A 19,128-nucleotide genomic window follows, 5' to 3' on the forward strand; every position below is an offset into this window, starting at 1 on the left:
CAGCAGTCCCATTCCGCCTGGGGACCTGCCTGAAGACGCGAAGAGCCAAACTTTTCTTTGAGGTTTGAGAAGCTAGACTGCTCCTAGCCCGCGCAGTTGCCGCTCAACCACGACGCCGGCGGGCTGGGTTTGCTGCCGCGGATCCCCACCGTTCACGGAGCATAGCTCAGAACCCTTAATACCTACGATTCCTCCGAGATTTCCTGGGGTCGTCTGGCAGATCGTAGAAGACGCGAGGAAAGGGGGCTTTAAGATTCCCAGCTCTGCAAAAGAAAAGCACTCCAACCACGAGGCGCCCTTCTGCAGTTTCTCACCGACTATTTAAAAGTAACTTGACGCGAAGCACGGCGTAGAGCTCCGGGCGGCTGCGGGGCCGTGCGCACCTCGCGGCACTGACGCTTAGCGGGGCCCGGCGGGCCGGTGTATGTCTTCCCGCGGCCGCGACGCGCAACTCCCGGTGACTGTGCAGCGCGCGCCGCCGCCTGCCCCAACCCGCACTGCTGCCGCCCGGCCCGGCTCGCACCTCCCTCTTCCAGGGTGACCGGTTTGCCGCCGCCGCCAGAGACACAGCTTGGTACCCCTTCCCCCGCCCTTGCCACCGCCACTACATACACACACACACACACACACACACACACGCTTTTCTCCATCTTGTGATTCCTTTTCTCCTCCCGAGCCCTCCGGTGGGAGTGCGAGTTTGTCTTTATTCCCCATATCCATCACCGCCTTTTCTTTTCTCTCTCCTCTCCCTACTCAACTTGGTGTGTGCCTTCTTTTCTCACTCCTCTTAATATCTATTTATTCATATTTATTTGGCGCTCGCTCTCCTTTCTCCCCTTCCCTCCTCCTTCCGGATTCCGTTCTATCCCCGGAGTGGCGCGTCGGAGGTTTCGCTGCTGGACAGGCGTGATGTTGCACGTGGAGATGTTGACGCTGGTGTTTCTGGTGCTCTGGATGTGTGTGTTCAGCCAAGACCCGGGCTCCAAGGCCGTCGCCGACCGCTACGCCGTCTACTGGAACAGCAGCAACCCCAGGTAAGGCGGTGGGGGACGGAAAGCCGGGACTGCCGGGACCTCGGGGCCCTATAGAAGAAGCAGTAGCGGCAGCCGTGGGGACCAGCGCGCATTGGCTGCCGGCGGCGCGCACCCTCGGCCAAGCGCTGGTGGTTTCGAGGAGCCCGCTGGAAGCGCGCCCGTCGCGCCCTCTTTGTTAAGCAGCTGCGAAGAAGCTGTGCGCTCCGGAGTTCCGGGAGCTGCAGAGGCCGGCTTCTTCTGTGCAACTCGGGGATGGATATTCAGAAAAGAGCGGGAGCCGGAGATACAGTAGTATTCTCTTTCCCTGCCGGGGCACGCTGGTCAGCATCCCGATCCAGGAGCAGGGTTGGGACATGGGGAACCCTGCGTGCGTTCCACCAGGAGCGCTCTCCTACACCGTGCGTGCTCTAGAACTGCGGGGAGACCTCGCCAAACAGCCTCAAAGTTTTTGGTTTTTTTTGGTGTTGCTTTATTTAAAAAATTTCCTTCTCTTTTCCGGGTGCGTACAGAGAAAGCGCACAGACTGGGGAAAGTAAGGGGTGCTGGGAAGCGGAAGCTTTAGGCTTTTATGTTCCTCTTTAACTGAGAGAATATCACCAGGCTCCTGTGTTAGTCTTGGCCCGGCGCGCTAGGGGTTGGTGAGGATTCTCCCACCTCTTTGCCCCTCCCCCGGTGGCTCAAGGTGCCAGAAAGTTTGATCTAATGCTGGGTTACGTCATGTGTGCGGAGCTAGCTGCTGGAGTTGGCCGATCCGGGAGGTGGGAGCCCTTTGCCCGCGGCCTGGCTGTGCGTAGCCAAAGAAACGCACGCGGTTACCTGGAATCGTTTTTTGCAGGCGTCCCTGGAGCCCGCTGGGCGCGCAGGACGTGGGAGGTCAAAGGTGGGCGCCTTGGGCCGCCCTAGTGCACGTCTTGGACCATGCACGTCTTGGACCCAGGCCATCCGCAGGCATCATGGGTTCCTGGGCCAGGGACACGGGTAGTGAAGCTTGCCCAGGGTGTCGGCTGCACCTTCCTGCCCGGAGCAGATCCAAGCCTTACTTTCTTCCGGGCCTAGGCTCAGCAGTCGGCCCCACGGATCCGTCTCGTTCCCAGATTTCAGATGTGAACTCGTCTCTCAGTACCCGCGTGGGAGAGAAACAGTACCAGTTGTACTAAAGACCAGAGGTTTTTTTTTCCTGGGTCAGAGTGGAAGTTGGGAGGACAGAGGTGACCAGTAGTTAAACTGTGCGCCCAGCCTCCCTGGAGAGAGGAAAGGCAGGCAGGCGCCTTCAACTTTTTTCACCACCCACAGCCCCTCTCCGCGGGTCTCCGCCTTCCCTCATTCAGTAGGCAGCAGAGAGACTGCTTGAGGAATGTCGGTTCAGATGAAGATGGGCTGGTTTCCCCACAAACAATCCATTGGTTAAGAACTGGAAAGGGGCTTCTCTACAGCAATGCTAACCCTGGAAAGACAATAGCACCCAGGTAGTCCCAGTCCAAAATGCAGTGCCTAGCAGAAGCAAAGGCATAGCTCAAAGTTTGGTTTAAAAAAAAAAAAAAAAAAAAGCCTTGTGGAGGTGGGATGGAAAGCTATTTCTTCCTTGACATGCCACTTACCACTATTAGGAAAAGAGAAAGAGAAGCCATCCCGCCAGAGGAGATGCCTTTTATTAAAGCTGACAAGACAAATAGAGCAAGCTTTCCAGTTGTGATGGTGTTAAAAGCAAGTCTCATTATGTTGGTTGGTTTTAGTACCCTTTGGGCTTTATTAGACAGCATATATGAAAAAGCGGACTTTGTATTTCTAAACTCTAGTGCCTTATTAAATAAAGCATCAGTAAAATTGGGTAGTCAAATTTGGGACATTTGCTCTCAATTGTCTCTTCATTCACAGTCTAAACTAAATAGTGTGATCTTTTTCTTGTGGACATTCATTTATTTGGATTCTTGGGTGTTCCAGTTTTCCTTGGTTAAACAGAAAAGAACCAGCAGCACCCACCTCACTCACCCCCCTTCTTAACCTGTCAAGCTAGTCTGAGTTAGTGTGAGGACATTTTATCTTAGGTTATCTCTGTTTTATGCTTTTGATACTGTTGTTTGATTTGAGATTAGCACATTGATTTTTGTCACAGGTCATGTTTTTTAATAGATCTGCCAACCTGCAGAAAACTCTTCTGCTCTGGATTCTATGGTGGCTTTGAACCTGTCCAGACAAAGTTAATCTGTAGAATTTTTAAATGCCAGTTAACTCAGTATTCCAGTTTGAGGTTTGTGGGTACCTTTCTATTTGGTCATTATGAGTTTGACTATGGCCCCCCCCAAAAGAATGACGTTGTCTACCCCTCTCCTAAAGGATTCTGCTTTAACATTTAGCATTCTTAGGAGTTTATGGGTGCATATATCTTCCACATCATCACAGTAAAACTTACTTTTAAAAATGATATAAATTTAAATGTATGTACTGGTAGACACTTTTAGCATTGAAATGCTGAATAAGGAGTCACTTTTCTGATTCATTTTGAAGAAGTCAATGCAAAACAAATAATTAAAAATAACAATAATTTATCATAACAGATATTGTGAGGAAATACTTCCAAAAAGTTTGATGGGTTTGCTAAATTTTACAAATTCAATGTTCTACATTTCCTTTTCATGTATATTGTCATTTTGTAAGATAAGGAAGCCATGCGTTTTGTTTTTATATAAAGTCTAACTTTTAATAATTTGTTCAATTTATGTTAAAAACGAAACAAAACATCTTAAATTTTGGGAAAAATTTACAACTTCAGTTGTAAATTGTTGTTGCGAAGTGCCATCAGCTACAAGTTAAGTAGTTAAAAAAATTTTTTTATTAGAAGAAAAGTTTAGTGGACACATTAAGTTGATAACAGTGGATACTTATCTTTATGAAGTAAATACTTTATAGCTTATAATAATGGGCTGCAATATGAAATTGTACTTAGGTAAGATCAGAATTAAATATAGGACACCTGGATCGTAAGGTTTGACTATCTTATTAAAGTAACTTGGGTAATCATAGGATTTTTGTCAGTGAAAGTGAGTTTCCTTCTTGACTCTATTGTTGTAAGCATTCTTAAATCTATGTACACAGGGGAAAATATTAAACTTATTTTTTTGTCAGAGTAGTTTTACTGTTATCATGTATGTTACCAGGTGTTTGCTTTTGGAAAGTATATGCTCAACTTTCAAATGCTGATGTAACATTTGGGTGGTGGTGCAAACTAATTTTCTTTGTTGAATTGGCTCAGATCTCTGGAATAGCAATTGGGAGCTATTAATCTGAATAGAAATCAGAACATTTGCCTAAACTCATCTTCTGTATTTTTAAAATGTAAAAAGTTGAATAAGCGCCACTGAACAAGTGAGAATACTATAATGGTTCTCTAAATGTTAAGCTGATATCTGAACTGAAATGTTACTAAGTAACTTTGAGTATTGAAAATCCAAATTCAAATAGAATATAGAGCTATTTATTCTTAATTTCTTTGAGACCCTAAAAAGCTTTCATAAGTAACTTTAAAAGAAGGCTTTCAGTGATAAAACTTTATTTACATTTGTCCCTTAGTGTAGTATACTTACTTATAAAGATGACTCAACATTAAGAGCATCTTTGGTTCTTCCAAGGAGAGTTTTCTATTAAACAGTGTCTATAATGAAAGCTCTTGGATTCTTTTAACTAATTGCAAAAATGATGCTATGATAATTAAGCATGTCTCCCACTGGTCGGCATTCATGGATAGAATAGTAAAATAAAATAAAAAACAGTAGCAAATATAGCAGATACACTTTTAGGAAAACTGACTCTCTTCCGTTGATAGTTTGCTTCTGTTAAGGTTTGAGTATCTCTAATTTAGAGTACCTCCTAAGGGAAAAATACATCTTAATTCATCAGGGATTTATACAACTTTAACCTAATCATGTGTTCTTTGGACTTTTTCAGTTCTTGTAGGGACTTGTAAATTAAGCATTTCATATTAGAGTAGCAAGTAATTGACACCATTGAATTTTGTTAAGTGTTATCTTGGAGTTGTGAAAGTAATGTGAATTCTAGGTCAGCACTCCTAGAGAAGCAGTAAATTTTTCCCTGATCACCTTCTCTTAGGTCTTGTTCCTATTTCAAAATGCAGTTGCTTCATTTAAAAACCTGAGCTGTCAATGTGTTGATAATATGTATACTAATGTATTGATAACATGCCTTTTTTACTGACAAATAAATGAAATCAAGCTCAAAACCCTAAGCCAGTGCCGTTGAGTCCATTCTGACTCATAGCAACCCTGTAAAACAGAATAGAACTGCCCCCACAAGCTTAGAGCCTTTATATATTTACACTCCAAGCAGACTACCACATCTTTCCACCACCAAATATCTGGTGGGTTTGAACCTCTCACCTTTTGTTTAGCAGTCAAGCGCTTTAACCCTGGTGGGTTCCTTAAATGGTAACCTGGTTTAAATCTAAGAATTTCTTTTCATTAATGATGGAAAGTTGATCTCAGAGTTTTATCACCAAAGTTGTAAAGGATTTCCTTAATTTTTAAGTGTTTTAAATCATATTCTTAAGTTACGGAAACATAAATGTTCCTCAATTAAAAGCTATTATTTTGAATCTGTTAACTAAGATCCTCAATTTAATATCTTAATTTTATTAGACATAATGGGCAATTTTATTATTTTCATACTTGCATCAGAATTTATATAAACACCGGGAAAAAATAAAGAAGTATGCTTGATATTTATGTCCCATGTATTTGCCCTCTCCATTTAGAGGAATTCTACATTGAATCTTCCTTATTCACCCTTCCCTTTTTTTTTTTTTTTCCTTAATGTAGAAGTTTGTAAAGAAGTATGCTTCTTATTTTTGGCCAGTTTTCTATAGAATGTTGAAAAGCAAAGCTAGTTACGAGATGTTACATACTTGCCACTTATTCATTATTTGTATGTATTCTTAAAGAGCTACCAGAAAAAGCTGTCAGAGCTGTTTTTTTCATGACTGTGGAACATCATTGCTATTTGATGCACATTTGTCTATATAGTCTAATTTAGCATTTCCAGTATGAGAATAAGGTCAATAAACTCCTTGTGATTAAAAGTACCAGAGTCTTCAATAGCTCATTACTTCTTGTTAGTTGATTTTGGTGGTATTTGCTAACCTGTTGGCTCACTGTTGCTGATGTAACATTTGGCTGTTGTCATGTTTGGTCTGGTTGAATACTCAAGAGCTTTAGAGGCTTTCACCTTTGAAGGCTGAAGGTCAGGTTTGGAAGGAGCCCTTAGCTATTTGGCGGCAAATTAACTTCATGAATTTCTTGCCATTTAATCTCTCAAGATGCTTTCTGAACAGGCATTTCATTGTATTCTTTCTGTCCACTGGCCTGGTTTCTGTTGGATAAGGACAGATAAAGATGAGCTCCTTGTTCCTCCCCTGTTGCAGAGAATTAAGCAAGCTACCAGTCCCATGCTGGGCCAAGAAAATGAATGAATACAATTAGTCCTTCAGGAGTCCTGGCCTTTGCAGTCTTAGGAGAAGTACATGTGAAAAGAATGTATTTTAAGAGAGAGAAAACATTAAACCATAAAATGAAAAAGCAAACTTAAGGACATGGTAAGAACAGAAATGTTCTTTGTATATAGTAGCATTTAGACTTTTGCTTGGTATCCCCCCCCCCCCCACACACACACCTTGCTTCATAATTTCTTAGAGGATACCTACTCAACTCTCTTTATTTTTGTTTGTTTTCAAGCAGTCTCCAGTAGCAATAAAGATATAAAAAGATAGGATACTTTATTTTAAGTAATGAACCACTGTATGTTACCTGATTTCATACAATTGATTTTCTTTTCAGGAACAGCTTACAAATGGTTAAAATAGCAGTTCTGGTTCGAATGCTCCTGTTAAAAGGGAAGCCTGTATTTCCCTCAGAACAGTGAGGAAGGCCCTTGTCACTTGCTCAGTTTACTCAGTAAGGATCAGTCTTCTGAACTGGGGAAAATTGCTTTCTGATCATTTGGGACCAATAACTCCTTCATATTCAGATCTAAAACATTCAAAAAGAGTATAAGAAATGAGGTGGCAATATTCAGGTTTAGTCATTTGTCTTACGATGGTGGTTCTAGACAGCTAAACATCAATAAATTACTGCCTTTTGTAAGGGCCTGATTTATATTATTAGATTTATATTTTAGTCTGCTTCTCAACCTCTGTCCTGAGCTGTTTTGTAGAAAAGTTTCTTGTGATTAATTTGAACTTCTAGTGTTTCTGAATGGAGTATTACTCACTACCATGAGATCTTAAATTTGTTTGTGTTTCTATTTAAAAATGTAAATATTATACAATTCTGCATATATGAAATATCCAGAATAGGCACAATCATAGAGACACAAAGTAGATGAGAGGTTACCAGGGGCTGGACAGAGTTATTGCTTAATGGGTACAGAGTTTCTGTTTGGGATGATGAAAAGGTTTAGGAAATAGTGGTGATGGTTGCATAACATTGTGATTGTAATTTATGTAACTGAATTACATAACCTAAAATTTATATAGATTTATCACAAAAAATTAAACATATATGATAGTGCAAGTCATAAAAGCATGACACAAAAAATGACGCAGAACCACTCAGTTTGAAATGAAAAATTAGTACAAGTTTTCCTGATAACTACAACTATTATTGCATAGCTGCATGTATTTTACTGTTTGTGATAATATCTACTTTCATACTCTCTATACGGCTTATTGTAGGATTCTGAAATCTGTAAGTTAGTCCCTAATTTAAAAATTAATGTTGATGCAGATTCTTGTAAATGCAGTTTTCAAACAGTGAACCAGATTTCAATAAAAACATAATTTTAAAAATATGGGAAACTCCTACCTAAGTTAACGAGTTGCTGGGAGACTACTGAACCACAGTGATGGTTAGCTCACGTTTCATTCAGGTAGATTTCTATCATTTTCAATAGGGAAAAATAAACCTTTGTCATCTTTAGAAACATCCTTCATACAATTGACAGTTGACAGGTTGAAGAAAATGTTACTGTCAGGTTTTATTTTCTACTCAAGTAAGGAATAAAAATAGGTTTGAGTGAGTTAAAAAAATTTTTTTTGCGGGAGGTGGAAATTTTTTCAAAATTCAGATTTTTTTCTAAGGAGAATGTTTTAAGTTTCATAGATATGTTAAATAATTTATCATTTGTCTCAGAGAAGGTCAAAAAAGTATAACTTAAGGAGAGCTTCTCAAACAGTAATGGAGATCCTTTGGCGTAGTGGTTCAAGCACTCGCCTGCGAAGTGAAAGTTTGGCGGTGAGAAAGATGTGATAGTCTGCTTCTGTAAAGGTTGGAAAACCTGTGAAACAGTTCCTCTCTGCCCTGCAGGGTCGTTATGAATTGGAACACACTTGATGGCAGTGGGTTTTGGGGTTTTGTCAGGAAGTTTCTAGGGTATATTTATTCTTGAAAAGTAAAGTAGTTAATTTATTTTTAACAGGACATGACTTGACATTTTTGCTATTGGATTCTTTAAGAGATATAAGAAATCATTATTATTACTGTTACTAATTTTATTAAGTGGCCTGGTTTCATGACTGATGATCATGATTCTGGTATGAAATGTAGTATCTTTGATCACATGACCTTGCTGTGTAGATACATTGGACAACTTTGCAAAGATTAGATAGACCTTTTTATTTTATCCCAGTTGCTGTTATTTATGATTTTAAAATGCACAGTACAGTTGGTGGGTTTCCTTGTGGAAGTCCATGACTAGTGGGGAGCCTATGCTCTTATTTCCCAATTTAGAAAATACAGCTTTTTGGCTTTCTGTTATATTAGCATTCCTTTTTTTCTTCCTACAAGCAGCCATCTTGTTTTAAGACCTATTTTATTTCTTTTGTGAAAATGGTCCGGAAATGAATATGGACGATAGAAAAGGACTGAACCACTTTATAATCATTTTGGCAAGGCTCTACATATAAGCTCTGTCTTAAGTAATTTGTGAACTCACTGAAACACAATCTTCTTGTAATTAATTGAAGGAAAAAGATGTTTTAACTTCATAATAGTATATTTAAACTAGGCATATGATACACTAATGTTAAGTGTTGGACTGTTCCATGTTTACATACGTATTTTTCTCTGAAGCTTATAATTTGCTGTTAATTTCAAAATCATATAATAGACCCTACTCCTACCCCTTTGAATCCTGATTATCTCTGATATATTAAGTAGTCCTTTTTATTTGTTGAATATTTTTTTCCCCTAGAATTGCTTCAGTAAGAGATTCTTATGAACTCTAAAACTGAAGCTTTTGGGTGCTTTAAGAAGCAATGCAAGCATATATATTCAACTCCCTCCTGCCCCAAATACAGACTCTCTCACTGGCTCATTATCAAACTCTTCTTGTGGGTTCTTAACACAAAATTACTTTGGAAGTGAATTCATACTTATTACTACGAACGATGAGGGTACATACTAATTGAGTCTGTTATATTTTCCACCACATTTTGTGTTTCTGGGTAAATATGGAAGAACATGTAGACTAGTAAACTTTACCAAAAATTTATTGTATACTTCTTGTTCCTGCATCTGTTTGATGATGTCTGGGTGCATTATTTCCATGAAACCCAATACAGGGTCGCTATGAGTTGGAACCAACTCCACGGCATTTAACAACAATAACAACTGTAAAAGCACAACTTGCTTTAGATTAATTTAAATCTGTCTGATTAAGCTGGGCACATATAAATATTATGTATGTCACAAATTGCTTCAATTAATTACCAGTAGGATCTTTGTAGATCTAATGCAAAGGTGATGAACAAAACACATGTTTAAGAGCAGCTACATATCTCATGGGCTCCTTAATAAAAGTCAGGTATAAGTTGATGATTTTTGTTCCCCAGAAACCTTCTTCTGATATCCATCACCCACTTTTCTTTTGACTGGTTGTTGAAGATGAAAATAACTCAGTGCTCAAAGTGACCTTTTTGTTTTCAGTGAACTAACAAATACCTTTTGCTTTCTTCTTGATGTTTCAAATTGTCAGAATTTCCATTTTAAGTGTTATCATTAATCTATTTATATATGTAAAAAGTATAATTAATAGTTTCTTTGTCTCCTGTTATACAAACACATAGAAAGTATTTTCTATTAAAAATGTGTCGTTACAGGTTGAGTAGCATCAAGTCGTGGCTTCCTTTTGATAATTAGTACTGCAAATTGTTATCTAGATTTTGATGGTGGTAGGTGTAAAACTTGATGTTTCATATGTCATAGATATCAGTAGGACATACGACTGCTTCATTTACTGAACTGAATAATGTTTAGTGAATTTAACCTTATGGTTAAGTTTTGTAATAGTGTTTAATTTTCTGGAGGCAAAAGGGGGAAAAGAAAAAGTAGCTCTAAATATTGGGAAATTATCCTTTATGTTTAACAATTAGGTTAAACAAAGTGGGAGCAAATGAGCCTTGTTCCCCTACTATTGTTTCAGGGCAAGAAAATACAGACAGATGTCGCATGTGGAAGTGGTGACCCCTGACACACACAGCATGGCCACTGCCCTGGCACACAAGTGTCCCGAGCCACCATCGTAGCAGGACACTTTTTTTAAGTGACTGACACTTTGAGATGGAAAACTTGAAACTGATTGTGTAGCTCTCCGAAGTATCAGCTTCAATTTTAAGTTCCTCACCTCATATTCTATGAAAAATGTTTCTTTTTAGGCTTAGCCAGTGCATTTGTGACTTCTGGATGGGTTCTGTATCTGTGTAGTCACTGTAAATCTTTGCCTCCTCAAATTTTTATTCATCACGTTGGGAGAATGGAGTAAGCTAAGGGAGACCTTAGACACATAGTTCTGCTGCAGCAAGTGTTTGCCTGCTTGATTTAGCTAGTACTTTTAAAAAAAGAAAGAACCATGAAAGCAATGGTTTTTTGTTAAAGGCCTTTTCTTTTGTTCTGTGCTCTGCAGTCTTGCCAATAACCCCTGAATTCAGACAGACCATTAATGTTTTAGCTACTGTGGCATTCAGTGTTTTCTTCATATATTTGTTTACTATTACTGCTTCAATAAACTTTTATGCCTATTTCGGTAGTTTTCTGGCAGGGCCTCCGTTTATTAAAGTTTAGTGACCCAGCACTAAGAGGGGTACAGTTCAAATAGTGGTGCTTCTGACAGGGGTTTGTGTCAAACTAGAGAAAATAATAGGGAAATGAAAGCTGCCAAAATGTGTCTCCCAATTACTAATTAATTAGGCCAGAACGGGCCTCAGTGACAGATCTGGTGTCCGCCATGACAGTAACTTGGCTGATGCTTTATTTGAAAAACTAAGTAAAATCCATTAAAGTAAGCTGGAGAATGTAGGGTCCAGATACTTGGTATCACAGGTGCTCATTTTAGGTTTGTGTAAAGCAAAGCAAAGCAAAAAATACCCCCAGACCCCAAAATTTGAAAGTGGCTGTTTACATTCATTACAGTCAGTATCATAAAACAACTATTCTAAAGAGCATTTCCCTTATTAATAAGCAATGCCTTTATTCTTATAAACTTTATTCTTTTAAAGTATTGGTGTAGCATTGTATACATTATTTGATCTAATTTGAGACTCAGGGGAGAAAATCTAAAAATTTTCACCACACACCTGGCAGTGTTTTGAGCATTATTTTAGTTGCAGAACAGAACTTTTTTTCCTCTTGCAGGTAAGTATTTTTGCTATTCTAGAGGTTCAGTCTTTCTGGCAATGCTCCCACCACAATTGCTGGACTCATAATTAAATGCCTGTTATTAGTTTATTTTTTCCATAGCATTTATGACATAAAAAGAAAAAAGATCTTATATGGAATTATAGCTGTCAGGGGAGCACTGAACACTAATTACACACTCTGCTATCACCATTGTCAACTATACTCTTGGGAAAACAACAATATGACAGGATATGTGTGTGTGTGTGTATATGGGGTGTGTGTGCATATGTATATGTGGAACATTCCATGTAGATATATAGATATGGGGCCAGACATATGTAGTGGCTTAACTCTGGGTTCTATGAAATAAAAACCAAAAAATGTATAAAGGACTGTCTAACTCTGTAAATTTAAAAACGAGAGGGGGCCAGTTCTTCGGAATGTCCTTCCTGTCTTTATAATACCAACTCTTGTAATATGGACAATACGGACCAGCAATATTTATGACTCTGAATATCTCATTATTTTGTGTATAATTTTACATGTGCTTTTATTATTGATACATGTATGTTATTGACATCTTACTGCTTCTTAAATTAACTCTCTTAAAATTTTATTTCTTTGCTTAGCTGTAGAGCTTTTTGTTGATACCTGGTTGTTTCTGGGCTAGATACTTAGTTCCTTATTAATTCTCTCTATTATTTTTCTCTTTGGCAAATTCATTGTCTCTGGGCAGTAGATGGATTTGAGAAAGAAAACTGAAAATTGAAATTGCTGAAAATTTTAACAGCTGTGGTATAAGATTTGGTAAGAAAAGCCTTTGAAGCTATTGAATTGAGTAAGAGGTTTTGGAATTTGTTTGGATTTCAGTCATCCATGCCCTTTCTGTTCCACATAGAATTAGGGCTTGGCCCTATATAATGTTTTTCATAAGCAAAATCAAATGGGTGAATTGAGGAATTAAATGCTGATTTTTACTTACTTTTTCAAAGTTTATATGATAAAATATATTTTTGCGAATATATCTAATAGTAATAACACGTTGCTGTGTTAGATTCCATCAAGTAGGCTCTGACTCATAATGACCCTATCACAACAGAGCACAACGCTAATAATACGAGGGGACTTCAAAAAGTTCATGAAAAATGGAGTTAAAAATTAATAGAATTTGTCTATGAACTTTTTGAAGCTCCTTCGTGTACTTCTATATTGAATATCTGAATTTTTAAATTGGTGAAATATTTATTGAGTGATAGATACTATCTGCACCCTTAAGGAACTTAGAGTTTCTTTATGGATATAATTTTTAGTACAAAGTCAGTCACAGCATAAAGTAGAAAATGCCTTAAGAAATCTTCACACATAGGTTCTCTTGACAAAATTATCGTGTGTACCCTCTGCCAAGTATTCTCGATATAGACAATATCACAGACAACTTGACGATATTGCAGACACAACCCTGACATCATGAAATATTTGATTTCTAGATCACAGCTTCTCTCTCTGATGTGCACATAAGCTCCTAAGGTTTTTTGTTGATATTCAGAGTTTTAAATCTTCAGTCCTGGTGTCGCGCTGTAGGATAAGCCCTGGACTGCAAGGTCAGTGGTTCAAATTCACTAGGCGCTCCTCAGAAGGAACGGACTCATCGCACTTAACCGCAACAACAACTCTGCAGACCTAGGGTGGGCCTGACTTTCTGCATTTCTAACAAGCTCCCTGATGATAATCATTCTGGCCCAGGAACCACAGTTTAAGCAAGGAGAAAGTCAGTGGCCAGAAGAGAGGTTGCTTCTGACTCCTCATCAAGAACTCTGCGTTGTATTTGCCCTGAACTTTGTATATAATTCTGCAGTCTCTAAAAGGGCTTAGTAATTACTTGAGTGAAAGTTGTTATTTAGGACCCTAGAGGACTTAGTAGTCTTCATTGGCAGCCACTTTCTCCCAAATCTCAGACAAATAATAGAGGTTTTTACATTGAGGTTTATGCATCATTAAAATACTCCACTAACAAAGATAATAGGATAGGAATTTTTTCCAAGTCTTGCTTTCTATAGACGAATTTTAGAACAAAATTGTTGCTCCGGTCCAAAACGTTGAGGGAGGATCCTGCCATAAATGTCTAAGGATATTTATTTGCAAACCCTTCCCAGATGTATTTTATGTGGCAGTGCCAGAATTATACCTCAGAAACAGATTTTTAACACTTTCCAATTTAAATCCATATGGTTAAATGAACCCAAAATGTTCATTTTACTCTCACTATAAAAAGATGACTAACAGTTTCTCTGCTTCCACTGACTGAGATTCTCATGGGTGGCTTTTAGAAGTCTGCAATTCCAATGGAGTTATAAAGACTTGAAAAATGCCTTCCTGCTTTAAAATTCTATGATTCTGGTGCCCTTAGTGAGAAATCACTGATGCTATGGAGTCTAGGTAATAAGGAGTCTATACACATATTTCTGCTTTTTCGTAGTGTATGGTATCAGGCAAACAAATATGTGATGCTTCCATTCTAAGCAGGGGATGGAACTAGTCAAATTCCAAAGATTGCCCTACCTGCTTACCTATTTGTTTTTTCTCTGTTCTTTACTTTGTGTATATAAATACAATATTACTAATCTCCTAAGTGAACTTAGTCTTTAAAAGCATCAGTAAGTACTTACTTAACTGAAATATACCTCTGTGAAACAATTATATAAAGAAAGATGAAGCCATATTATAAAGCAGGTATGTATTTGTGAAAACACAAAGAGCATCTTTAATTCCAGTACCCCTTTTTATTTTCATAGCAATTTTTATGCTCAGGTATGAAAATGGAAGCATATCTTTCCCTTTTTAAATTGTTGATAAAATATTTAAAACTCATTTTTCCATTTTTTAGTTAAAACATTTAGAAACATTTTAGAACTATGACTATTAATAAGAACTGTAAATTAAGACATTAGTGTTTATTCCTAGGAAGTTTATGATTATGCTTCCTGTGGTGTAAATAAACATTTATATTCAGTGACTTTGAGGTGACACCCACTTAGGGTTCTAGTTTTGAGTCTTCTATGTACAGAAATGAAACAATCTTCTTTGACTATGTATGAACTGCAGTGGTTCCTAAGAAAGAAATAGGCTATGTGCTTGTTGCTGTTAACTGCCTTCCACTCAGTTCTGACTCATAGCAACTCTGTATAGAGTTTCTAAGGAGTGGCTGGTGGATTCGAACTGCTGTAGAATAGCAGCCCAGTGCTTATCCTATAGTGCCACAGAAGACTGTTAAATTTAGGAATAGGATATATTCATTGATTAAAATGAAGTCATTTACATATCTCTAAGGAGTCCTAGTGTGGTGCTGCAGAATAATGTACTGGACTGCAAGGTCGGATTGAACGTTAAGGTCGGCAGTTCAAATCCACCAGCTGCTCCTTGGAAACCGTATACAGGTTTGCTATGAGTCAGAACTGACTCAATGGAACTTAACCATAACCATAAGGAATAACTTTGGGATTCTGCTGTGGCATTGTAGGATAAGCACAGACTGCTAAGGTCAGAAGTTCAAATCTCCTTGGAAACCCTATACAGGGCCACTGTGAGTCAGAACAGACTTGACGGCACCTAACAACAAGGAATTGTTGTTAAGTGCCGTAGAGTCGGTTCCGACCCATAGCGACCCAGTATAGGGTTTCCGAGGAGAAACTGGTGAGCTTGAACCGCTGACCTTGCAATTCAAACGGCTTTGCAGTCTGGCGCATTAACCCGTAGCGCCATACCAGGACTCCACAACAAGGAATAGTTTTGTTTAAATTAAGAGTTGTTATGGAATTGATTTACAATTTGTGGTCATTGCCTTGTTTAGGGTAAAAGTGAATGCTGTTCAATGGTTCTAATTATTAGCATCTTTTTTTTTTTAAAAAAAGGAAAGTACATTTAATAGTTTTTATTTAACTCAAGACTATTAACAGTGATTTGTTACCAAGTTAGTTGGTTGTAAACAAGTTCTTAAGTGCGATGATAATGTATACATATAGATTATTTTGATTGTGTAAAGTAAAAACTGAATTCATGTACTTTTTTTGTTCTGAATTCTGGTAATAGCACATGCTTTGGGTAAATATTTTTAGTTGCATTCGAGTGTTGCATAGTCGTAGACTCAGTGATTTCTTAAAATATCTAGTCAGATTAGTTTTTTTTCAACTGCTTTGTTACTTTTTTTTGTTATATTTCAGATTAAGCTTAATTTCAGCCCTGTTAAGTCATTAGTATGCCATTTGTAGTAATGAATTTGGGTCTCAGTTTCTTAATGTAATAAAGTGTGCATAATACAAAGAATGTTTCCTCAGATCTCTGAAAATTTGAAGGAAAGTATGTGGCAGTACTTTAAAAACTTACGAAAGAATATGGATTCAAGTGTCACCTCACTTTATACAAGGGATCTCATTACATACGTCTTTTTGTTCTTATAAATTACATAGGAAAACACATTTTTATAATTAAATACTTAAAGCATTCTGGAAGCCCTGACTTTTCAAAAGTAAGACTGAGTTTTACATTATTTTTGTTAAAATACATTGCCCCTGGCGGATTTGCCTTACTCCTTTACAAGGGGTTTAAATGTTTTAGAATATATCTTGTCATTTCTATGAAATTGAAGAGTGGCATTTGAAAGATGTGTCAACTGGAAGGAATTTTGGATATTCTTTGTGCAATTGGTCAAGTTTATTTTTAATACCCTCTTTGTCTCTTCTATATTGCTTCCTGTTTGACTTCTAAAATCCTAATATTCTACTTTGCACTTCATAGGTATAATGAGATATTTCCATCTCAAGAGAGAAATTAATGAACACAGACACCCTCTTGGAGAATATTCTATTTCCAATGAGAAGCTTGTTGAAACAAATCAATTCCTGTCTGGAGCTGCTCCTTACAGACAGCCAGGCTGTCCCCGAGATCATGGGATTCTTCTGAATCCCACTGCCAGAAAAACAGGGTTTAGTCTCTTGATACCTTCCTTGATGCTTAAAAAATTCTTCCAACTTCTAATCTTAGTACATTTTAATTACACATATACTGATATTTGGTTCATAAATATATCATAACAGTATCTAACTGAGAAAGGAAACAGGTTTGTCAAAGAACACATATTTTAATACATTGAAACCTCAATAAACACAACTGTTAAAGTGCCAGTTTCCTGTAGAATTGTCTGGTGGTTATTCAAAGCAGGTTTTACTTCATATGTTTATAGTTATTTAGGTGAATAGTAAATGTGGCTGTTACTTGCTTGTTTCAAAATTGCAATCATATACTTACGTGATTATTTTATAATACTGTTTTACTCCCAAAGGTATAAATCTCACTTATGCTACATGTACCCTTCCCCCCAAAAGAGAAAAGTCATTCTTAAGGGGACTTATAAAAAATCCTATGTGCTGTACCCAGAAACTGAGGAAAACTAAGGACAAAACATATTAGTAATCCCAAAATTATTTGGAAAACTACTGCTAACATTGCACAACCTGTTTCCCTTAAAAATACAGAGCTTTAATATTCATTTGACGTTCACTGAAATTCTAGAGTTACCTTTTTTGCTCTTATACTATTTCACACACAAATTTCTTTTGCCTGCTGACTTGGAAATTAAGACTTGTCAAGAGAATGATCTTGCTGTGTGTTAATTTTAAATCGAAAACTTTGTAAATTTATGCTGTTTGTATCTGTGTTAGATAAATGATTAATGGTTACAATCTCTTCCTTGTTTCAACACTTCCTTTCTTGGCAGAAGGGTAGCCAAGAAGTTTAAATTTTGAGGACACACATATTGACACTTTATATTATAAGATAAATTAATGCCTTATGCACTAATCTATTAAAAAATATCAGCCAAACTTAGTGTTTTCTTTCCATGAGATCATGTTGATAGATCAAATTGAATATATAGCAATCCAATAATTTCTTAAAATGTTGAAACAAATAGATTAAGTTGCTTTTGAATATTTAGTGTTTTAAAGATTCACAGCCTCAGAAACTCTATACAGGGTTGTTATGAGTCGAAGCCGACTCCCTGGCACATAATCACCATCACCACCACCACTACTATGATAATACAGAGTCTTGGTGTGGCGCTGCAGGATAATGCACAGGACTGCAAGGTCAGTTTGAACTGCAAGGTTGGCAGTTCAAACCCACCAGCTACTCCTCAGAAAGCCTGTACAGGGTTGCTGTAGATCAGAACCAAATCGATGGCATTTAACAACAACAACTATGGTAATATAGTAAAGGTCAGAGTGTGACAAATCCCAATGTATTTGATAAACTCAGACATTCAAATCGTAGAATAGGCCAATCCTAGTGCATTGTGTTTTACCTCAAAATATTCTTCGGAAGGAGGAGTGGGTTAAATTCTCTTCATTTCTTTTTGGAAAAGGTAAATGTCAGCATATTTTACATGTTTCAATTACGGAAAATGTTGAATTGTCCTTTAACACTAGGATTGTCATAGACTAGAATTTTAACTTTGGGCAGTTAAAACTCTTAATTTCTCATTAAACTTTTCAGATCATTTGGTTCTGTCCTTATGATAATGCTGTAAAATGTGAATGTACTATTTGGATAGGTTATTAAGCAAAGAAAACAAAATCTGCGTATTGATTAAATGGAATAATGACCATTATAATTGGTTACAGCAGACTTCTGTGAATGTCTTTCCTCAGATATCCAACATAAATCTTTTATAATCTCTGGTCGCGTAGTGGTTACAAATCGGGCTGCTAACCTCAAGGTCAACAGTTCAAAACTACCAGCCGTTCTACGGGAGAAAGATGAGGCTTTCTGCTCCCGTAAAGATTTACAGCCTCGGAAACCCTGTGCAGGGTCACTATGAGTCAGAACCAACTTTTTGGTACTTAACAACAACAACAACAATTTTTTAAAGTACTGGTGTAGCACTGTGGGCTAATGTGCTAGACTGCAAAGTCGTTTGAACCACAAGGTGGGTGGTTCAAGCTCACCAGGCATTCCTTGGAAACCCTATACAGACAGAGTCACTATGGGTTGGAAACTACTCGACAGCTCTTAACAACAACAGCAATCTTTTCAGGGACCACTATCACTTTGTATTAATTTTATGATAACTAATTTTTATTTATAAATATTTAATTAGGCCACTTGAGTAAAACCAAAGAGCCCTGGTATCTTAGTGAATAAGTACTAGACTGCTGACAAAGAGGTTACCAGTTCAAACTCACCAAGATATAGTAAAATATTCTGTAAAGATTATAACCTCAGAAACCCTATGGGACAATTCTACTCTCTCCTATAGGGTTGATATGGGTTGGAACCAACTTTATGGCAGTGGGTTTGGGTTTGGATGAAACAAAAAATATTTGCAGTTAAATAGTTTTATATATATATATATATATATATGG

The 19,128-nt window shown here is 37.7% G+C and overlaps 1 protein-coding gene across 1 annotated transcript in view; it reads left to right on the forward strand.

Moving 5' to 3' along the window:
• Positions 1-638: 638 nt before the first annotated feature.
• Positions 639-19,128, forward strand: part of EFNA5 (ephrin-A5) — a 399,915-nt gene continuing 381,425 nt past the window's right edge. Inside the window, exon 1 of the mRNA XM_006872262.1 lies at positions 639-1,034. Coding sequence (XP_006872324.1) covers positions 910-1,034 — 125 coding nt within the window. The 5' untranslated portion in view covers positions 639-909. The remainder of the gene's footprint in view (positions 1,035-19,128) is intronic.

Source organism: Chrysochloris asiatica, unplaced genomic scaffold (assembly GCF_000296735.1).
Source record: "Chrysochloris asiatica unplaced genomic scaffold, ChrAsi1.0 scaffold00189, whole genome shotgun sequence".
Taxonomy (NCBI): Eukaryota; Metazoa; Chordata; class Mammalia; order Afrosoricida; family Chrysochloridae; genus Chrysochloris; species Chrysochloris asiatica.